This window comes from Marmota marmota, unplaced genomic scaffold, assembly GCF_001458135.2.
Source record: "Marmota marmota marmota unplaced genomic scaffold, marMar, whole genome shotgun sequence".
Classification (NCBI taxonomy): Eukaryota; Metazoa; Chordata; class Mammalia; order Rodentia; family Sciuridae; genus Marmota; species Marmota marmota.
Window position 1 is genome coordinate 2,298,447 of NW_026000294.1, and position 22,586 is coordinate 2,321,032.

At 41.3% G+C, this 22,586-nt stretch overlaps 2 protein-coding genes across 2 annotated transcripts in view; one reads left to right on the forward strand and one right to left on the reverse strand.

The window, feature by feature from the left end:
• The window catches only part of Arr3 (arrestin 3), a 12,475-nt gene extending 9,413 nt beyond the window's left edge, over nt 1–3,062 (reverse strand). Inside the window, exons 1-5 of the mRNA XM_015501604.1 lie at nt 3,001–3,062; nt 2,019–2,056; nt 1,706–1,736; nt 1,495–1,555; nt 1,254–1,298 (exon numbers count right to left, since the gene is read on the reverse strand). Coding sequence (XP_015357090.1) covers nt 1,254–1,298; nt 1,495–1,555; nt 1,706–1,736; nt 2,019–2,035 — 154 coding nt within the window. The 5' untranslated portion in view covers nt 2,036–2,056; nt 3,001–3,062. The remainder of the gene's footprint in view (nt 1–1,253; nt 1,299–1,494; nt 1,556–1,705; nt 1,737–2,018; nt 2,057–3,000) is intronic.
• Nucleotides 3,063–12,800: 9,738 nt separating this feature from the next.
• Nucleotides 12,801–18,889, forward strand: P2ry4 (pyrimidinergic receptor P2Y4). The gene has a single exon (XM_048797245.1). The coding sequence runs from the start codon at nt 12,862–12,864 to the stop codon at nt 14,008–14,010; it is 1,149 nt and encodes a 382-aa protein (XP_048653202.1). The 5' UTR covers nt 12,801–12,861; the 3' UTR covers nt 14,011–18,889.
• The last annotated feature ends 3,697 nt before the right edge of the window (nt 18,890–22,586 follow it).

Genomic DNA, 22,586 nt, shown 5'->3' on the forward strand with positions numbered 1-22,586 from the left:
TATATATATATATATATATATATATATTTTAAAGTAAAGATTTCTTTCTATAGATTATTCTGAGGATTTTTAGGAATGTGAAAAATTATTTAGGTTTTAGAAATATAGAGTTTGGAGAATCTTAAAGTTGGTTAATTTATGGCTATACCCCAGGGTTTCTGTGATATTTAAAACTGGCCAGATTGCTTATCCACACTGCTTAATCTGAAAGATTAAGGCTAATTTATTCCTCAGTATCTAAAGGTTACATATGAACTAGTATTCATCAACTTGCTGTGAACCTTTTTCAAATCAAACTCAATTCTCAGTCTAGTTGGATCACAGTGGGGTTAATCCATAGTGAGAATTAAAAGGAAAAAAATGCAATGAAAAAATATTTCATATAATCTTGATCTATAGTACTGCTGCCAGAGTAATATTTCTTGCTGTTATTTCCTGTGGTTATTTTGTTCCTTTGTTTAGGACTTTTTAAAAGGAAAGGTTAGGCGGTTTTCCAACACAAAAGGAGAGATGGAAAGACATATTCCAGAGGTTGCAAAATAGCAGGCTGAGGATCACATTCAGCCTCCAGAAAAAAGAAGTATTTTGATTTAGCCAGGCTTTTAATAATCATTTACTGAGTTTCCAACATTTGAAAATCAGAAAATTTGCATAAAAATATGAATTTTTGGTGTACTAAATCATTCCATAGGCAGTCTAAACCCATGTTCAGATCAATAGCCAAGCAAGGGTACCACCAACAATGATGGAGAAAATAGAAATTTTCAAAAGAAACTGTTTTAATTTCAACACACATAAGTTTTATATAATTTTGAGGAATAAAAATTTATGTTTTCGAAATGTATTTATTTCTAACATTATTTGGAGAAGGGGTACCACTGGGCTGGAGATATAGCTTAGTGGTAAAGTGTTTGCTTCACATACACAAGGCCCTGGGTTCGATTCTCAGCACTACCAAAAAAAAAGAGAGAGAGAGAGAGAAGGGGTGCCATAATCTTTTCAGATTTGAGGCCTCTAAAGGTCTTATTCTGAGCTTTATTTCCAGTTCTTCTATAACAATGAGAAAATTTGACCATACTGGGCTGGAATTTCCAGTTGTTAGCCTCCATCAGATAAGGCATTCATAGTTCCTACTACTTTCTGGTTTTCCTACACCCCTCTGGTCTAGTCCACTCATCAGGTTATCTGTTTAACATGTATGACATTTCAGTTAGGAACCCCTGAAACAAAGACCAACAAAGATTTTTACTTACTCTTTCGACCTTTTAGGTACTCAGGGTCAACCAGGACTACACCATCTGTAGAGAGAGGGAGAGATGACACCCTGGTCAGAAAATTTCTCCAGCTGTGAAACAGAAGTTGATCCCTGAAATGGTTCTTCCCATTTCCCCTTCAATTGGCCCTCTTTTACTAAATGGTCCTTCTTACACTTTCTTTTATTCCCTGGTTCCTATTCCCTTTTCCCAGGCTCTTCCCCTTTTTTGACTCACTGACCAATGGGTTCCACTGTGTCCACATGGTCCATGAAGTCCCGTTTCCCCAGGTAGATGGAGAGCTGTTGTGGAATAACCTCCCATGTTAGTCTAACAATCATTTATGAACAGATTTCTCTTAAGTCTCCAACCCAAACCCCTGAGACCTTGGCGGATGTACCCACCTATCCCTTTTGCCCTTTCATTTGCCCAGCTGGGCCAGGTACTCTCACCTTCCCATTGGAGCTGGTCTTCTTAAACACCCTATGGGGAGAAAATGAGGAAGAGGGAAGGAAGGTTAGGAGAGCAGAGGAAGAGGAGAGGGAGGGAGATAAAAGAAAGGGAAGTATGAAAAAAAAGGAAATAATTCTAGGATTAGAAGAGGCTTCAAGAAAATGAGATGGAGCAAAGGTAGAGGTAATTGAGCTGTAATCCAAGGCCACAAGTTAGGGAGAGGTTGAAAACCCTTCTACCCCAAAGGTAAATACTTGGGTTTGGGCAGGGAGCAATTCACAGATTTAGAGCATTAAATGTGTTATTACTTACTTGGAGCTGCTGGCCATGGAGTTGATGTTGAGCCTTTTCTGAGATGAGGGAAAGAAGGAGGAAAGCTCAGTTATTTGGTCCCTGTCCTCCTTATCCCATTCCAATATACCATCTACACATACCTAGTGTGACAGAAGCCTTCCTCCTTAAATATATACCTCACTATACAAGTGCCTTCAGTTCTCCTTCCTGCCAAAAGTACTTCTTAAGCCATATTCTAAGCTATCCTGGACAAGGGAAAAACACTCCCTATTTTGTACAAATTGTGACTAACCATGCTACCTATTCTCCAAAAAGGATTGGACTTTATGGAATGGCTGCAGGACTCTTGAGAGCCTTCAGAGAGAAAGAACTTATCTGGAAAGCAGCTGGACAGAGGTTTTGATCCAGAAAAATGTGTTTCTTGGACTGAATGAGACTGGACATCACCTGGTCACACAGTAGGTTCCAAGACACGTTTGTTAGATACATGAATGAATCATGAACAAATGAATGGATTCTGCCTCCTTATGTTCCTACAATAGATTGTGAGCCTGAGTTCACTTCATGTTTGCCATGACATTCAGCTAAGAAGAGACAAAAGAAAAAAAAGAAGGGGTAAAGGTGTAGAACAGAAGGGGTTGCTGCCCTCATTTTCTTCATGTTGTTGGCAGAAACCTCTATAGAGGTTGAAAGCCTTCCTTGAATTTATTCATCTCTCATTATCTTCTTTAGATTTCTGCATCTTTTCCCTATCCATCTCTCCAGGTACTAGGAAACCTTAGAGAGTAGAAAATGTCTTTATAGTGTTTTCCTTTGATGCCCTTTGGCCTGGTCTGTGGGATGAACTCACGGAAGCTGAGAGGGTCTTTTAGCCTGAATGCCTGCTACTTGTGTCAGGAAAAAATGCCCCTCAACTTCCCCCAATATAATAAGGGGGATTCTAAGGGGAAGGGATGTGGGACTTAGTATGGGCTGGAAGTAGGGGGATTTAAAATATTACCTGGGGAGAAAGATGAAGTTCACAACAGCCTTCAGCTCTAGTTGATATGCTCACCTCTCCAGCCTCTTATACCCACAGTCTTCCAAGTGTTTTAGATTGGTGGGAGTCAGAAAAGAAGAATAGGGTTTGGGGTCAGGTGGGGGGACATGAAACACTGCTATAAATAGCTTAGGTGCAAGATTTTGGAAAGAAGATTAGTGACTAAAAGATTAGTGGTTAAAAGATCAGCAGGCTGTTGCTGCTGGGACACAGTGGGGGTAGGAAATCAATTTTTTGTGTTTGTGGTATGGGGAATTGAACCCAGCAGTATGCTACTACTGAGCTACATCCACTTTTTATTGTATGTTCAGACAGGTGTCTCACTAAGATACCCAGTCTGATTTCAAGCTTGAGACTCTCCTGCCTCAGCCTCCCTAGTAACTGGGCTTATGAACATGTACCACTGCGTCCAGCAGGGGATTGATTCTGATACTAAAGGCAAGGGAATTTAAGAAGGTTAACTACAGAGTTTTGGCCTTATGAGGCCTTGAATCTGAGGGCTGGGATTAAAGTGGTGTTGGAAATCTTAAAAGGTGAAGCATAGTGGGAGATAGAAATAGGATGACTTTGTATTTTGGGAAGAAGAGCCTTGTGTCACATTCCATTCTCTGTATCTCTAGATCTATTCTAGGCTACATAAAAGCCAAGGGTGTGGGAAAGAGTACCCCTTTCCCAGCCTTTCACCACTTGGGACTTTGGACTCTTGCAGCCCATAATAAAAAACCCTGATTATCCCAGCTTATATGCACAGTAGGAGTCAATCTCTTGTAGGTGGGTGGAGGCAGGAGCAGGGAACTAAGTGTATTGAATTGTGTGTGTCCATGTATGTGAGCCTTGAATTTATTTTCTTGTTGGAAAGGAAGGTACCATAGGATTCCTGGCCCAGGGGAAGATTCTCCTGGTGGGACATTGCAAGTTGAGGAAATAGATAATTGACATCTATATCACCTCCACCTAACGAAGCTCCCCCACCCGCCCAGCTATTAACTCTCTCCAATCTCTGAAACTAAGTCCATGCTCTAAGCAGCTTCCCTTGCCTTGTGTGACTGTTCATGGAATTAGAGATATTTTTGTCCCTGCAGCTGCCATAATGGCAACAACAAAGTAATCTTCCTTTCTTGACTGTCCTTCCATAGGGCTCAAGGCCCTGTTGTGCAGACATGGAGAATGTAGACATAACTTCTAAGTTATGGGGGACCCTGACCCTACTCTCCCTCCCCTTAGAACTGGCTGATCTTTAGTACTTATCCATAGACACAGCCCTCAACCCCTGAATAGGGTGTCCACTCCTCAGAGGTGGCTATGGCTGTGGCTTAGAGGACTGGACAAGACCTTCTCTTAATTCTTGCTCCTTACTTAAGGCCCTGGACAGCAGTCCTGTATTCCCTTTTCATGATTAACTGGGTTAGCCCCTGCCATTTCTGGCCAATGTGCACCTCAGAGCCTTATAATTTAGTTGCTAGAACTCTCTCTTTCTTGGGGATTTCCTAATACAGTTGGAAGCCCAGATTCTTCAGGGACCATAGTGGGAGAGAAAATAATACTGGACATATGGGAGAGATTCAGGTACTTGGCAAGACTAGTGACTGTGGGAAGGTGAAAAATCAGAATGAATTTACTTTTGGACTAATCATCAGACCCACACTTGAGGCTCCTTTCTCTTATTTATTTGTTTGTTTGTTTTGTACAGGAAATGAGCCCAGGGGTGATGAACCACTGAGCCATCTCCCCAGCCTTTTTTTTTTTAACTTTTTATTTTGAAATAGGGTTTCATTAAGTTGTCTAGGGTCTTGCTGAGTTGCTCACACTGACTTTGAAAGCCTCCTGGGCTGCTGGGATTACAGGTATGCACCACCAGACCTATTTATCCCCTCTTTCCACTCAGGTCCATTGTCCCTCAGTAAGAAGAAAACAGATCTGCTAGTCTGTAACTCATTATTATGATGGAACTTGTCATTATTTCTTTTCTAGGAGACTGAGAATTTCTTTACTAAGGCATACTTTCCAGATAGTAAAATACAAAAATCATAAATGCATCTCAATGAAATTTAACTTACTTGGCAGGCTGAAAAATAGCCCCCAAAGATATCAGATCCTAATTCCTGGAACCTATAAATGTTACCTATATGAAAAAAAGGACTTTATAGATGGGATTAAATTAGGGTCTCAAAATGGGCAGATTATTATGGTTTATCAAGGTGAGCCCTAAATGTAATCACAAGTCTCATTATGAAAAAGAGGCAGAGGGAGATTTGACGACAGAGACAGAAGACAATATGAAGACTGAAGCAATTGCTCCACTGTTGGCTTTGAGGGTGGAGAAAAGGGGTCATAGGCAAGGAATACTACTCTAGAGGCTGAAAAGGCAAGGAAATAGAGTCGCCCCTGTAGTCTCTCATGGCCACAATGTGACTGTTGCACTTTAGGAGCAGACCTGATGACACCTTAATTCTGGCCCATTGGTACTGATTTCAGACCCCTGCCTTCTTGAAACTGCAAGAGAATAAGTGTGTATATTTTAAGCAGCCAAGTTTGTGTTAATTTGTTACAACATCCATAAGAAACCACATGTGACCACCACCCAGATGAAGATATTGAACAGTTCCATCTCCCCCAAAGTTCTCATGTGCTCCTTTTCAGTTAGTAATTTCTCAAAGAGAACTATTACTATAATTTCATTCTGACCAGAAGCACTTGGATTTTACAAGGATGCAAGGGTAAAAAGGCAAAGGAATACACCTCTAATTATGGAGTTTCCCGTCCCTAGGAGAGATTGGTGGGAGAAATTTTGTGATCCTTACCCACCCTCACTATGCACGCTGAAATAAGTAAGGGTCTTAACACACATGATTGTTTACCAACTCAATAGCCATTTCTCCCATTCTCCTGGTGGGCGGAATCCCCAATTTTAAGGTACTCCGCTCTCCTCCTGTGTACTCCTTATGTCAGCCATGGTTGTTTCATCCCCTTGACAGTGACTGGTTTATTTATAGGCATGATGAAATTCAGCCCACGGAGATGTGAGGGGAAGTATGCTGGCAAGATTCTGAAAAGGTTTTCTGAATGCTAAAAATAAACACAGGAAGAGAGGCCTTCCTCTCTTCTTTATGAATATTGCCAAGTTTTGATACAATGCTTGAATTGCAATGCCCATGTTGTGACCATGGGAATTACTGAACAACATGCTGAGGGTTATAGATCAGAAAGATGGAAAGAATCAGGATTTTTTTTTTTTTTATGACATTGTCGAACTGCTGAATTAGCTAACTCCAAAGCCACACTCCTGGACTTACGTGCAAGATAATACATTTCCTTTTTTAAAAGTCAGCTGAGTTGGAGTTTTCTGTTATTTCAACTGAAAGCAAGCCAACAGATTCAAGTGGGATGTGGACAAGGGTATTAGCTCAGTTGAGGAGGATGGAAAGGAAATAGATGGAGCAAGTGGTAGAAACAGAAATTTCCTGCACTGTCCTAGTTGCTGATCAAAGTGGTTGTGTCTCTCTTCTAAGGTTGTTAACAGTCTTGCAGGATATAGAACAGACATTTAGAAAGACAAAAGGGCACACTACAGAGGAGACAAATGGACAAAGCTAACTTAGGTACAATTGTTTGGCATCAGCCAGTTTCCCATGATTTTATTAGTCAGTTTGGATTATCCAGGGTTGCTCAGATTACTGCTTTTTTCCATCAAGATTGAGTGACTATCTTGTTCCATACTCTCAGCAGGTTTCCTTAGTTTTTCAACTGGGGTAAGCCTCTCACAACCTACACATACACACACATTTTAAAAATACTGGAGATTGAACACAGTTGCATGCTACCACTGAGCTACACCCCCAGCCCCCTTTTTAAAAAATTTTTTATATTGAGACAGGATTTTGCTAAGTTGCCAAGGCTAGCCTTGAACTTGAGATTCTTCTGCCTCAGTCTCCTGAGTCCCTGGGATTACAGGTGTGCTCCTGTTGCCCCCAGCTCCACCTATATTTTAATTCCTATTAACAATGGCAAGAATGATAATTGCATGGCACTGTGCTGGAATGCCTTGCCTTATTTTCTCCTTGCAACAACCTAGTTACTAGTATACTCATTCTGCTACAAGGAATGGAGGTTCAGGAAGACTTGTTCACAGTCACACAGCTCGTAGGTAAGGGAGCCAGAATTCAACCCTAGGATTGTCTGACTCCAAAGCCTGCATTTCTTCCCAGTGTATTACTTACCTCCCCTTCTTTATTCCTTTTTTCCTCAGATTACTGCTTTTTTTCCATCAAGGTTGAATGACTATCTTGTTTTATACTCTCAGCAGGTTACCTTAGAGAAAGAGCTAGAAAATGTGTCTTTCCCCACTTTCCTTCTTTGGTTTCCAAGTAAAATAACATGAATTCCAGACAAACTGTTGTCATCAAGACATTTATGGATATATGAGGTACCAAGAGGGATAGTACTATAAGGAAAAAAACATTGGAGTAATAGTAGAATGGAAGAGTATCTGCAGTAATGGTATCCACACATTTATTTCTCTCTGTCAGAGGAAAGACTATAATAAACTTGTCCTACATACTAAATTCCAGACGTCAGTGGAATGGATATCAAACACCCAAGTCGACATATACTGGAGCACACAACATATATGAATCTTAGATTATAGATGTAGAAACTATTCAACTCAACAAACTACAGTCATTCATTCATCCAGCAGATATTTATTGAATTATGTGCAGGGTACCTATTTTCTTGTTATTTATTTATTTAGGCAGTGTTTTAGTTAGCTTTTTTTTGGTCACAATGATTAAAAGACCTAACAAGAACAACATAGAGGAGGGAAAGTTTATTTGGGGCTCACGGTTTCAGAGGTCTCAGTCCATAGATGCCTGACTCCAGACCTCTGGGCTCAAGGTGTGGCAGAACATCATTGCAGACGATTATGGCAAAGGAAAGCATCTCAGGACATGGAACAGGAAGTAGAGAGAGGTCTGCTCATCAGGGACAAAATATATACTCTAAAGGCAGATCCCCAGTGACCTACTTCCTCCAGCCACAACCTATCTCCCAGTTAATCCATATCAGTGGACTCAGCCATTGATTAGGTTATACCTCTCATAAACTAATCATTTCACCTCTGAACATTCTTGGCATTGTCTCACACATGAGCTTTTGGAGGACACCACATATCTAAACTATAATAGGTGGCACTGGGAATTGGACCCATGGGCACTCTATCACTGAGCCATATCCCCAGGCCGCCCATTCATCTCTCTCTCTCTCTCTCTCTCTCTCTCTCTCCAACAAATTTTATCTTGATACAGGGTCTCACTAAGTTGCTGAGGCTAGTCTTAAACTTATGATCTTCCTGCATCAGCCTCTCAAGTCACTAGGATTATAGGAAGTGGCACAGCACCCAGCTTCTATTTTCTTAACTCTGAACTGGAAGGCAGTTTTTGGACAACAGCACATATAATTTGGAAAATATCTAAAACACCTGGAAAACTTTGAGAAAGAGGTAAGAAAAGGTATATGTCTTCAAAGAGCTTGGGATACAGTGTGGGGGTGGGAAGGTTGGGAGAAAATGAACAAAACACAAATGAGTATAGTTCTAGGCATGTGTGCCATAATCTCTGTAGAAATCAAATATAAGAATGTGAGAGAAAGAGAAATTTTAAAAAACGTTTTAGTTGTTTATGGAAATTTATTTAATTAATTAATTTATATGCAGTGCTGAGAATTGAACTCAGTGCCTCACACATACTAGGCAAGTGCTCTACCACTGAGCCACAACCCCAGCCCCAAGATGAGAAATTTTGATCAGAGAGAGATCTATATGTTGTAGTCTCTTGATCATTAGAATTATTGATAACATCTAAGTGATAGTTGAAATCATGAGAGTGGATCCTCCAAGGCAGGGAGAGAGGGAACAGAGGTGGTGAAAGGGAAGGGAGGAGAGGAGAAGAATCCCCTTAAGAGAAGGGCCACATTTGGGGAAAGCATGGCAAAATAGAGCCAGGGAAGAAGTCAGACGGAACATCCAGAGGAATAGGAGAAACAGAATAATGCAAAGTCGCAGAAGCCAAAGAAGAGTTTCAGAGAAAAGAGCAAGTCTGGTCTGCAGCGCTGCATTCATTTTGCCTCAGGTGAGGACAGTAGAAGCTCAGGCTGGCGGTTGGGAAATATTGGGAGAGGTCTTTTCCCAAAGTAGCCACTGGGCGGCAGTGGTGGCAGCAGCAGCAGCAGCTGCTGCAGCTGTGTCCAGGGACAAGCAGAAACTCACAAAGCTATCAGGTGAAGGAACTGTAGCAGAGCTAAGAAGGCCTAAAGAAGTAGGAGCAGGAAGCTGGATCAGGCAGAGGCTTTTCTAGTTTGGTGTTTCCTCTTGGCTGTTCACCAAGCCTTGAGTCAGACTTGATCTCCTCTGAAGAGGCCATATTCAACCCTGGGAACAAAATACTATTTTAAAAGCCTTATGGATTTGTGGCATTTTATGGCTTACAAAGTGTTTCCACACCTATTAACCAATTCATATTCTGAAAACTCCAAAAGGTTCAAATTATTATCCCCAATTCACTGGTGAAGAAACTAAGTTACAAAGCAGTGCTCATGGTCACACAACTAATAAGCAGAACAAAGATTTTTTTTTGTACCAGAGATTGAACCCAGGGATACTCAACCACTGAGCCACATCCCCAGCCCTTTTTAAAATATTTTTATTTAGAGACAGGGTATCACTGAGTTGCTTAGTGCCTCCCTAAATTGCTCAAGCTGGCTTTGAACTCACAGTCCTCCTGCCTCAGCTTCCCAAGCTGCTGGAATTATAGTTGTGTGCCACTACACCCAGCCAGAACAAGGATTTGAACTCAAGTCTTTCTAGCTCGAAAACCTGAGCTTTTAATGCAGTATCACAGCAGTTAGCTGTCCAGAATTCAGGATATGACTGTTCTTCCACTCCTACTTTTGTTTGTTTGTTTGTTTGTTTGTAGTCGGGATGAAACCCAGGGGTACTCTACCACTGAGCTACATGCAAGGCCTTTGGGGATTTTCTTTTGAGGCAGTGTCAATTGCTGAGGCTAGCCTCAAACATGCAATCCTCTTGCCTCAGCCTTGTGAGTTGCTGGGATTATAGGCATGTGCCACCTCACCTGGATCACTCCTACATTTTATCCCATGTGCTACCCTGCCACAGGGCAGGATCTCCAGGTTTTCCCCATCCAGATTCTAGAGCCTCTTTTTCAGGCCTGTCTCCTCCTCTCACTGAGGATCCAGCTGGACAACATTCTTAGGACCTGAGAATCAGGTTCAGAGTCTTCATTACATTCCAGCTGCATTCACAGTGGCTTCTGCTCCAGCCTACTCACCCCTCCCCAAGATCACTGCCCACCTCTTCTTCAGAGTTCTCCAGACTCAGTTTGCAAGGGTGCCTGAGACAACCATACTTAATGAAGCCTTAGTTAGCTTCAGGAGCCCCAGAACCACAGCTGCTGACAATTCAGTGTTCCTTGGCATTAGGCTCTCAATAATCTAGGCTTCTCTCTATGCCTTTTCCACTGCATTCAGACCAGGGTCTCTGAGAGTGATGAAGAGTGATAAGGCACTGTGGAGGAAGGGGTGGAGTATGTAAGGGAAATTTATTGGCTAGCACCTATAGGGAGGCATGAACTGCCTCCTTGCCACTTCCTCTTACCTGTGCCATAGGTCTCTCAAACTTAAAAGATGAAAAATGAATTACCCCTCTTTCTCCAAAATTGCTTTTCTCACAGCCTTACTACACCTGTCAAGAGGACTTCCATTCTTCCAATTGCTCAGGCCAGAAACATTGGAGTTATTTGTCATTCTTTTTTTTTTCTCTCACACCCCTCATCAGTAAATCTTGTCTCTACTTTCACAGTGCATCCAGAATCTGACCACTTCTCACCACCTCTGCCGATCTGGTCTGAGTTACCATCATCTCTATTGCCAACAGCCTCTTGCCTGGTCTTGCCTGTGCCCCCAGCCCTGCTGTCTATTCTTGACATAGAGCTGGCCAGTGAGCCTTCTACCATGTAAGCAAGGACATAGCGATTTCCTCCTCTAAACCCTTAATGGTTTTCCATTCTCTCAGTAAAAGACAAAGAGTTATAATAATGGCTTCCAAGGACCTTCATGATCTAGTCCCTGCCAAACTCTGACCTCATCTTCTACATTTCACCTTCCTCACAGCACCTGGTGTTTATTCAAGTCACTCCAATATTTAAAACAGCAATGCAATTCTCTCTTCCTCTTTTCCTTTCCTATAGCCCCTCACTCCTTTATTTTTCTCTACAATGATGATTGCAATCTATATATTTTATGTTTTAATTTTATTGCCCCCCCAGTAACATGTAAGCACATTAAGTTGGGTGTTATTGTCTGTTTTGTTTTCTCCTAGTGAACTACCAGTGTCTATAACTGAACCAGGCACATAGAAAGCTCTCAGTAAAAATTTGCTGATACTCTCCCAGATCATGACCAGTAGTAGCTTAGAGGGGCAAATAAGGATAGCAATTATGTCATGGATAGTAGAGTCTCATCCAAAGGCTCAAATCTTGATTTTACCACTAATTAGCATAATTCTTAAACTATCTACACCTTAGTTTTCTCCCTTGCAAAGTAGGGACAATAATAGAACCTACAACAGAGAGCCTGTGAGGTCATTAATAAGTATGAAGTCCTTAGAACAGTGCTCAGACATAGTAAGGCTATACAAACATTTGTATAATTATATTCATATGGAGTTAAGATATATATCAGTAGTTTCAGTTTTCTAAAATCTTTCAACCTGTTGTCTTGCAGTTCCCATGTTAAAATTCTTGTCCCATGTTGCTACTCACTTCCACAAACTTATATGATCTTCCTGTAATTTAGTTATCTCTAGTGGCCTGGCTTCTTTCTCATCTGCAAACTTGGATATTTCCTTGTGTGCTCGCACCCACAATCATTTCAAAGCTGTTAAATAGTAATCTTGTTGGGCCCCAGTTTCCCAATCTGTATGCTGAGTGGGTTGGACTAGATAAATCTTTAAGGGCCTTTCTATCTCTGACAATGTTCCAGAATGGGACAGGAGGAGAGTCAGGCTCCACCTTGAGCCCCACCCCCTTGGATATGCCCTCTGTCTACCAAGGGGGAAGGGTGACAGAGTCAGCTGGGCTCACCTTCAAGGGGAACAGGTAGGAGATTTACCAAAGTTCTTGTGCAAGGGTGGCGATGGAGCTCTTGGGCTGCAGGCAGGTGTTGGGCGGAGGTATCAGAGGCAAAGAGAATATAGAGAACTGGAACCAGGGCAAGAGGAGAGGTAAAGCCACTGTGGGGAGTGATGCCTCTCTTCACTGGGACACAGCTGTGATGATGAGTTATGAGACAATTTGGGCTTGGGCATCTTCCCACTTTGGATAGTACTAGTTGGCTTCCATCCTTTTCAGCTAGCCAAGCTCTGTAAGACAGAGTCAGTTGCAAAGTAAGAACAATCCAAGCCCACTGACTGCCCTACTGAGCTGAGTCCCTGCACTGCCTGCTGCTCACCACTCCCTGGGATGGACCATGAAAGCTCCCAGAGGGGCTGGACTGGTCTGAGTTGCACCTGGATGCATGCCCCCCAGTTCTTCCCAGTGCTTCAACCAGTATTCTCCCTATCCTCTGCTTTTTCCCCCATTTCCACATTTTTTTACTGGTGCATTAGTTTTACATAATGATGGCATTTGTTGTTACATATTCTTACATGTACACAATCTGTTTTTCTACCTTTTTTCCCCCAGGTCAGGACTGGGAGACCAAGGAAATACAGCTACTCTCATTTCTGCTCTCTCTACCTCTAGGGGGGCCATGGCCAGAACAGAGTCCTCGTTGTTCAGATCTCTAGGCCCAAGCCCAGGTCCTGGAGATGATGAGATGGAGCTGGATTGCTGGTTTGATGAGGAGTTCAAGTTCATTCTGCTACCTGTGAGCTATGCAGTTGTCTTTGTGCTGGGCCTGGGCCTCAATGCCCCAACCCTCTGGCTCTTCCTTTTCCGCCTACGACCCTGGGATGCAACGGCCACCTACATGTTCCACTTGGCATTGTCAGACACCTTGTATGTGCTGTCGCTGCCCACCCTCGTCTACTATTATGCAGCCCGCAACCACTGGCCTTTTGGCACTGGGTTTTGCAAGTTCATCCGCTTTCTCTTCTACTGGAACCTCTACTGCAGTGTGCTGTTCCTTACCTGCATCAGTGTGCACCGCTACCTGGGCATCTGCCACCCACTGCAGGCACTACGTTGGGGCCGCCCTCGTTTCGCAGGCCTCATCTGCCTGGCAGTTTGGTTGGTGGTAGCTGGCTGCCTCGTGCCCAACCTATTTTTTGTCACAACTAGCATCAGGGGGACCACCATCCTGTGCCATGACACCACTCGACCTGAGGAATTTGATCACTATGTTCATTTCAGTTCAGCAGTCATGGGGCTGCTCTTTGGCTTGCCCTGCCTGGTCACTTTGGTTTGCTATGGGCTCATGGCCCGGCGCCTGTATCGGCCCTTGCCTGGGGCTGCACACTCGTCTTCTCGTCTCCGTTCTCTCCGCACCATCACTGTGGTGCTGACGGTCTTCACAGTCTGCTTTGTGCCTTTCCACATCACTCGTACAATTTATTACCTGGCAAGGCTGTTTGAAGCTGACTGCCAGGTATTGAACATTGTCAACGTAGTCTACAAAGTGACTCGACCCCTGGCCAGTGCTAATAGCTGCCTAGATCCTGTGCTCTACCTGCTTACTGGAGACAAGTATCGGCGCCAGTTTTGGCAGCTCTGTAGTGGTGGCAGACCCCAGCCCCCCAGAGCTGCCTCCTCCTTGGCACTGGTATCTCTGCGTGAGAATAGCAGTTGCAGGTGGGCATCCACCCACAGGACAGCAGCTGCCCTCTCCTCAGAGCAGAGTGATTGTAACAATGGAAGCTGGGAAGTGAGACAAAAGGGGGTGAGTGCAGGGCAGAGGTGAGGGAACCCCTAAGTGACAGTTTATAAGGAGCTGCAATTGCCCTCTCCTTTTTAGCTAAAGATAGTAGCAGTTGCTCCTCTGCCTGTACTTCTTTTTCTTTATTTCTGTCCCTTCCTGGGCTCATTGGTCCTGTTTCTTGATTCTGCAAGGCTTCCCCAGATCTTTTTTCCCCATGTCCTCCCACAGCATGCATTTCTCCAGCCAGACTAGAGCCTTCAACTAGAGGGTGGAGATGGTGGGGTAATCTAAAGATCAGCCTGATTTATCTCATGATGATAGCCAGAGTCAGGAAGTATGGACACTGGCATATCACAGATGCCATATGTGCCATGTGTAGCAACCACACCCACTTCCTGGTTTCCCCTTGAAGACAGGATGGTCTTGCCTACCAAGGTGCCAAAATAGGGTGCAACCCCAGGCAGCCTGCATACCAGGGCCCCACATGCAGCAGGAGGCCTGGCACTATTGAACTGGTAGGTAGTCATGAAGTAGATCCCGGCCATGGGGTAGGGACCCTGAGGAACCTCAAGGGGCAAGGCCCAAGTTGATAACAGTCTTTGGAACTGGAATGGGGATTGGATTTCCTTTATATTGTTTGCTCAGAATGTATTTGATAGCTCTCTTGTACTTAATGAAAGGGAGAATGGATGTTTCAGACAGAGAGGGGGAGCTCTCACATCTATGTGAATCTATAAATTCCAGCACTAAGGGGCAGAGCAGGTTTGTACAGAAGATGAGGTAGTGACAGGCTTTGATATCCAGAGCCAGTTCTTCACTTTGTCTCTCTGCTTTCTCTAGCTCCTGCCCCAGACAAATGATAAATCTGCCCTCAATTCTTTCAGATCAGGCTTTAGGACTTTGAGGTCAGGGCCGGGCACGGGGACTGGTATGGATCCCCTCAGAGTTTCTCACCCACTCACTCCTCCCCTCCCCAAGTGCAGTCTTAGCATTTACAGGTTTATAGGATTGGGTGGGATTATGGAACTTGGGAAGCTAACCTCTTAGCCTTGGGAAATAAATTTCTGGGTAGGCATTTGTGAGAAGAGTGAGCTCACATTTTTCATGCACCCTCCCTCTGAAATCACCTTCTAGCTTATTTGGTCTCCTGAGTCAGACCCCAGCTTTGCCTTTCTTTTATCCATCCTTGCTGACCTGTGTCTGATCTCTTACTTGTCTAGCAATACCAAATTGTTATTGGCTTCTGAGGGATCTCCCCCTACCTCTCTAAGAGAGTAGGGGCTGGACTGTAGGAAAAAAAATGATTCAATGCCCTCTGGTCCCCTTTTCCATTCTTTGAGGAGCCTCCTCTGTCTCCTTAGGTATACAGACCCTGATACCCAGGATCCCTTCCATTAGGAGTAAATGGACTGGCCTTATCCACTTCTTACCAGTCTTCGAGTCTCATGGCTGATGCCTAGACTGTTGCTTATCTGAACACTTTCTTTTACACCTATAGTCACAACCTCCTTGCCTATTACCTACCCTATCCACCAGCCCCACTCAGTAAAGATGTCTCTTTATTGTAATTGATTCAGCCTCCTAAATTTCCTCAGTCTCTTTAACTCCTATTTGCTTAATCAAGACTAACTGTCTGGACTTTATGTTGGTCTGCTCCTTTAGAGCTGCCTCCCCTTGCAATCTAGCTTTAGTTAAATACCTTGATTTTCACCTTGAACTGAACTCTTTTCTAGGATTGGAGGAAATTGCAGATGAAGTGAGAGTAAAAGGCTGGTTTGACCTACTAAAACTTCATGTTCTGGAACTTCTCTTAAGCCCTTATTCCTCTCAGCCTGCTGCATTTCTAGCAAATATTCCATAGCAACTTGTATTTTCTACCTTCTCAAGGTCAATTCCATTCTACTCTTCTCTTGCAAAATTGAGAAGATCTAACACCTCAACTTCTTCCTTCTTCATTCACAATAACTGTTTCAACATTCACCTTGCCTTTCTCCCTTTCTTTCCCTGATGTCCCAGAATAAAAGGGAATCCTTTTCATGTTCCTTTATCCCTCTTTATCATTGTCAGTCTCTTCCACCAATAATTTCATATCATTTTAAAAACCACCTCCTCCAAAAAAGAAAGGCATACCATTAGTATATTTTCCTTGCTATCTGTTTTATCTACCACTCTAGTCATCTTTATTCATTTCCTTACTACATTTCTTTTCTTTATGGTATTGAGGATTGAACCCCCAGGGGTGCTCTAAACCTAAGCTATATCCACAGATCTTTTTTGTTTTTGATATGGGATTTCACTAAGTTGCCCAGACTGGCTTTGAACTTGGTGATCCTCCTGCCTCAGCCTCATGAGTTGCTGAATTACAGGTGTGTGCCACTGCATGTGACTCACTGCCACATTTCTAGAAAGAGTACCATAATGCCTCTTTCTGCACCACAAAATCACTCCTTAGTTCTCTGAATCTGGTTTCCTTCCTACTTAGAAGAATATACATTACCTCTTAAGCAAGACCCTTAATGATCTTTTCTCTACCTTTGTCCTCTTTGACCTCTATACTTCACTTGACTCTCCTGCATGTCCTGTATACAATTTTTTTTAAATTAAAAAGAAACACTTAAAACTCTCACTGTAACAATATTAAATTTTGAGAGAAGATATTCACCTGTACTTTCAAACCCTAGACAATCATTTTCATTTTTCCATGTTCCATACTTTATCAGTTTGAATACATATGCATATATTATAGAAGTCTAATCCTAATGTACATATCACTTAAAATTATTCTTTTAGAACCTGTTCATTGGGGCTGGGGATGTGGCTCAAATGGTAGCACGCTCGCCTGTCATGCGTGCGGCCTGGGTTCAATCCTCAGCACCACATACAAAAAACAAAGATGTTGTGTCTGCTGAAAACTAAAAAAATAAATATTAAAAAATTCTCTCTCTCTTTAAAAAAAACTGTTCATTATAAATATCTCCCTATTAGTATATATTTCATATTTTATCATTTCAATGGCTACATAAAATTATCTCCTTCTATAAATTATATTTTATTTGACTATTCCTTTATTATGGGACATTTAGGTAACTCAAATTTTCTATGCTTTGAACATCTTAATGTGTGTGGCTTTTTTTTCTTCTTCATCATTCTGTCTCTAGGACAAGTTCCCAGGAGTGGGATTACCATTCCAAGGAGTGTGATTGTTTTTATGGATCATGATTTTCAAAACGACTGCACAAATTTTCAATATTATGATGATATATGAGTGTGGCTCCCTTGCAACTCTAGCACCAGACTTTATAAGAAATCTTTTTGGATGGTTAAAATTAATTTGTTGATTTTTATTTCTTTGATTACTCATGGGCTTGAACACTTTCCCTTATGTTTACTATTTGTATCCTTGTACAATTGACATCTTAGTGGTATTCTTATATCTATATGCAGTCTTTATTTAGTATACAGGTTAACCCTTTGTCATATTTGATATGAATATTATCCCATTTATTGTGATTTTAATTTTAGTTTCTTCTTTTAGCCCTTCAAATTAGAGTCTGTTTCCTACTGCTTTTCTTTCTCAGATTACTTCCTCTCTATCTCCTTTGCTGGCACCTCTTTCTCCTTTAGTACCTAAGTGAATAGAAATCTGCCACAGAGTCATAGAATTTTTTTTTTTGTACTGGGGATTGAACCCAGGGATGCTTTACCACTGAGTTATATCCCTGATCTTTTTTGTTTTTTTTCCATTTTGGAACAAAGTCTCACTAAGCTGCCCAAGCTGGCCTAAAACTTGTGATCCTATTGCCTCAGCCTCCTGATTAACTGGGATTATGATATATATCACCATACCCAGTGCATTTGGGGATGTTTTAATGCCTTAACCCCACCATATTGTTGATTTTCTCTTGAGGAGAAAGTATATGTAGGTGAATGAAATTCAGTTCACTCATAGGCCTTGAGAATGCCTCAGAGATCACATAGGGCCTACTTTCCAGTTGCGGAAACAGAATCAGGGAGATGACTTGCCCCTGACTTACTAAGTTAATGGCAGGGCAGAGACTAGACCCCAGATCTTTTGATTCCCAGGGCTCCTTTCATTCCAACATGCCAACTCAGTTTTAAACCCAACCTTCCTCCCAAGATTCCCCTCTACATCTTTAGTGGCCCACTGGGCAGTTTCACTTTCATTGTTACTTCATTGTTTCTTTCATTGTTACTTCTAACCCAAGATATCAGGAATGAAACTACCTGAATCAGTTCTCCTACCTGTCTTGCTTATTTCTGCTCATAGCATCTTCTTTCTTCCAGTCACCTAAACTAGAAAAACTCCCAGGCAACCCCCATTCTTCTCTGTCCTTATCTCACCAGATTCTGACATTGTTTTCTTTAGTTTGCCTGTTGCTGTTGACCTTCTTTTATGGTTACAGTGCCACCTTTCTGATACTGGCTCTTATTTCCTTCTCCCTGACTGAATGTCATAGGTTTCTAACTGGTCCTTATCTCCAGTCTCTTTCTATACAAATGTATGCTATGCAACATATATTGCCAGATCAATCTGCTTGAACACTACTTTCAGCATTTCACTCTCTTACTCAAAACTATTTCTTAGTTTCCTATTATCAACATCCTTAAAGATCGATGGAGTAGACAAAGGGGAATGAAGGGAAGGGAGGAGAAATGGGAAGGAGAAATGGGATAAGGAAAGACAGTGGAATGAATCTGACCTAACTTCCTTGTACATACATAAATATACCATGGTGCATCTCACCACCGTGTACATCTACAAGACACTAATTTAGAAAAACTATAAGTAAATAGCAGAAAAATTAGTAGAATAGAGAGGGAAGGGAAAGTGAGAGCGAGGAGGAGAAGGAAAGGGGAAATTCTGGGGACTGAATTAGAACAAATTTTATTCCAACAAATTATATTAGAACAAAATATATTCCATAATTATGACAAAATGAATCCTATTGTCATATACAACTAAAAAGAAGCAATTAAAAAAAGGAAAAAATATTTTCAAGAGTTTTTTTTCCAATCTTATTCCTCATTCTCCCTCACTACAATCTCCTCATTTATAGTAAACTCAATCTTTTATTTCTCTCTCCATACATATCTTGCACTTTCTCACCTCCTTACCTTGTTTTATCCTTTCCTCATACTAGAATTCCATCACTTTCTTCTCCAGCTGTCCTTTTCCTACCCAGTTTCCAAGGTCAGGCTTAAGTTTCACTTCATTTTTTAATTCCTCTCTGCAGAATCTTACCAGTGGTGACCTTCCCAGTCATTCCTATTGTAATTATTGTCTGAATCAGTTATTTGGCATTTTTAACATCCTCTGGCATTAGTTATACTGTTATCTTGTTATTTAAATCTTCATGTATGTTTGTCTTGAGTTCCCACTTATAAACTCCTTGAATGACTGTGATAGAAATGGAAAGCATATGTGACAGAAGATAAGAAGACCTAAATTTAAGCCCTGATTCTCAAAGTGGGAATCAAGTATGTCACCTTGGATGAGTCATTCAAATTCTCTGAGCCACAATTTCATCATCTGTAAAATGAAGATCACAATCTTAACCTTAATTACTTCTATAAATTATGGCGAGGCTCTGCAAATCTGCAGAGCTAAGCAAATCTAAGTGGTTGTTATTGTATCATCCCATTTGCTTAATAAATGGTGCTTGATAAATATTTTAGAAATGATTACATGTCAGTAATTCAGTTTATTGTTGTTTCTCCTGGGTATATTTCCACTTTAGAATGCTTCAGGAAACTCAAGGAATTGAGGACTTAGAGGTACTTTAGGAGCAGTGGGACTGAGGAAGGCTTTGGAAAGATGTTTTGAAGGCAATTAGTCCTATTCAGCACCTCTTACATCCCACTGTAAGGGCTATTTACTATCTGACCAGTTTGTAAAGGCTAACCTGGATGGTGGTGGGGAGAGGTGGCATATCTGAACTTTCATTTTTCTCATATTTTCTATTCATTCATCCTACAATCCACAGATGGTTAGGCAAAGTTATTTGATTTCTCTGAGCTTAAGTTTCCTCACTGATAATCTTGCATTAGGAATATCTGCCTGACAGGACTATGGGGAAGAGTCAATAGAGCAATAAATGCAGAATCATCACTCATAGTCCTTGTGTGTGGAAACCCCTTTTATACTGTTTTCACATTTAATGTAGTTGAATGAGCAGCCAGAATTCTAGATTTGGATCTGGTTGCTTAGAAGTGATAATTTGAAATCCTAACAAAGAACGAATCCCTTGGGATTGTAAATTAGAACAGCCACTATGGAAATCTACTCCTTAGTATTTTTCTAAAAGAATTAAACCCAGTGCATTATAGCAATACATACATATCCATGTTTATAGCAGTATAATTTATGATAACCAAGTTATGAAACCAGCCTAGGTATCCATCAATGAATGAATGGATAAAGATAATGTGGTGTATATACACAATGGAGCTTTGTTTAGCCATAAAGAAGAATGGAATTATATCATTTGCAGTAAAATGGATGGAACTGAAGAATATGATGTTGAGTGAAATAAACCAGGCTCAGAAAGTCAAGGATCATATGTTTTCTCTCATATGTGGAAACTAGAGAGGAAGAAATAAAAAAGGGACCTCATGACAATAGAAGGAAGACAGAATTGAGGAAGCGTATTAGGGGAAGGAGAAGGAGGAGGACAAGGGGAGGTACTGGGGAACAGATTTGATCAAATTATGTTACATGCATGTCTACATTTGTCACAATGATTCCTACTATCATGTATAATCATAATGTTCTGATAAAAAAATGAAAAAAAAATGAATCCTTGATTGTGAGACGTGGAGGGCTGACAACTGACCACTTAGAGATGGCTATAGCAATGGTTTGGGAGGAAACAGATTAGGACTCTGGCATTTTACCAAGGGAGAAGAATATTAGAAAGAGGGACTTATAAAAATTGGGTTTTCAAACCAAATATTTGAATGGAAGAAAACATGAGGAAAGTAAACATGAATATCAAAATGAGAATTTTGAGAGGATAAGACACTTAAAACACTTAATAAAAAATACTTGATTCCCTGCCAGTTTGGATTGATGCATACAAAAGATATTAGCCATGACATTGACTAAAGAAGCCAACCTCAAATAGCTTTTGTAATGAAGATCTGTCTATGTGCGCTTATACTTCTTTTTCATTTTGAGTTCCTATGTGCTCCCACATCTTTCCAAAATTTTTAGACTAACCCATAGAATGAGTTACTTGCTATAACCTACAGAGCCAATATTTCTCCAGTACGAGCTGGGATATGGTTTGTCATGAAATCAAGTGCAAAAATACCTGAGTGCAACCCAAGAGCCTGTCTATCTAGGAAGCAGGCACCCTGGTGTATATTTGGTCATCAGAGCTTATGTATTTGGGTCACTATGTGGAAAGAAGACAGATGATTCGTCCTTGAGCTAAAATGTCAATAATTAAGTGGTAGAAACTATCCAAGAGAAAGAGGTAAATGAAATACTTCTTGGGGGATGGCTGATTATTACTGCCAATTATGTACCACAATTTGGGGTCCCAATGATGTTCTTGGATCTATTCATGGGAAGGAGGAACCATGTGTACTTGAAAAACTCAAAAGAGAAAAATCAATTGATGTCCCCACAGGGACATCAGACTGATACCACCTGTTCAATTTGTTACTTCTCACTGATTTCCATTCCTTTACTACACTAATACCCTCTATCTTCAACATGAATAAAACATTATTTTTACCCTCTCTTAATCTTGCTAGATCTCCTTCTGGAGGCTAGCCATTGTTCTTTTTCTTTGAGGATTTAAGCTAGTTTGATTTGGAAAGTTTTTGTCTTTATTCACTTCTCTAGTGATGTTTCCCTAAACATATTTTCCAGGATAGTTATTGGTGCTACTAAGTTTTTAAGGCACTGGGTTAACAATGTTAAGCATGTTTCTTTACTGTAGGATTAATGTTCACTGTTAATTTCTAAGAGGAGAGAGTTATATACACTTAATCTCTTCTGTTGCTATAACCAAACACAAAAGACTGGGTAACTTATAAAGGAAAGAGGTTTACTTTGGTTCATGGTTCTAGAGTCTGTGAAGTCCAAGAGTATGACACTGGCAAGGTTCTTATTCCTTTTTTCAACTCACAGCAGAACATGAAAGGGGAAACAGGGGCATGAGAAAGAGACAAAACACAAAGGGTAGGTTTGCTTTAATAACAACCTGCTCTCAAGGTACCTAATGCCTTCTAGAATTAACCCATTCCTGTAAGAAAGGCATTAATCCTCTTTAATGCACTTGACACTTTATAAAGATCCCACCACCTGGCTGGGCATTGTGGCACACACCTGTAATCCCAGCAGCTCAGGAGGCTGAGACAGGAGGATTTTGAGTTCAAAACCAGTCTCAGCAAAAGTGATGCACTAAGCAACTCAGTGAGATCCTGTCTCTAAATAAAATACAAAATATAATTGGGGATGTTGCTCAGTGGTAAGTGCCCCTGAATTCAATCCCTGGTACCAAAAAAAAAAATCCCACCACTTTTCAATACTGATACATTGGAAATCAAATATTAACATGAATTTTGGAGGGGAAAAACCATATCCG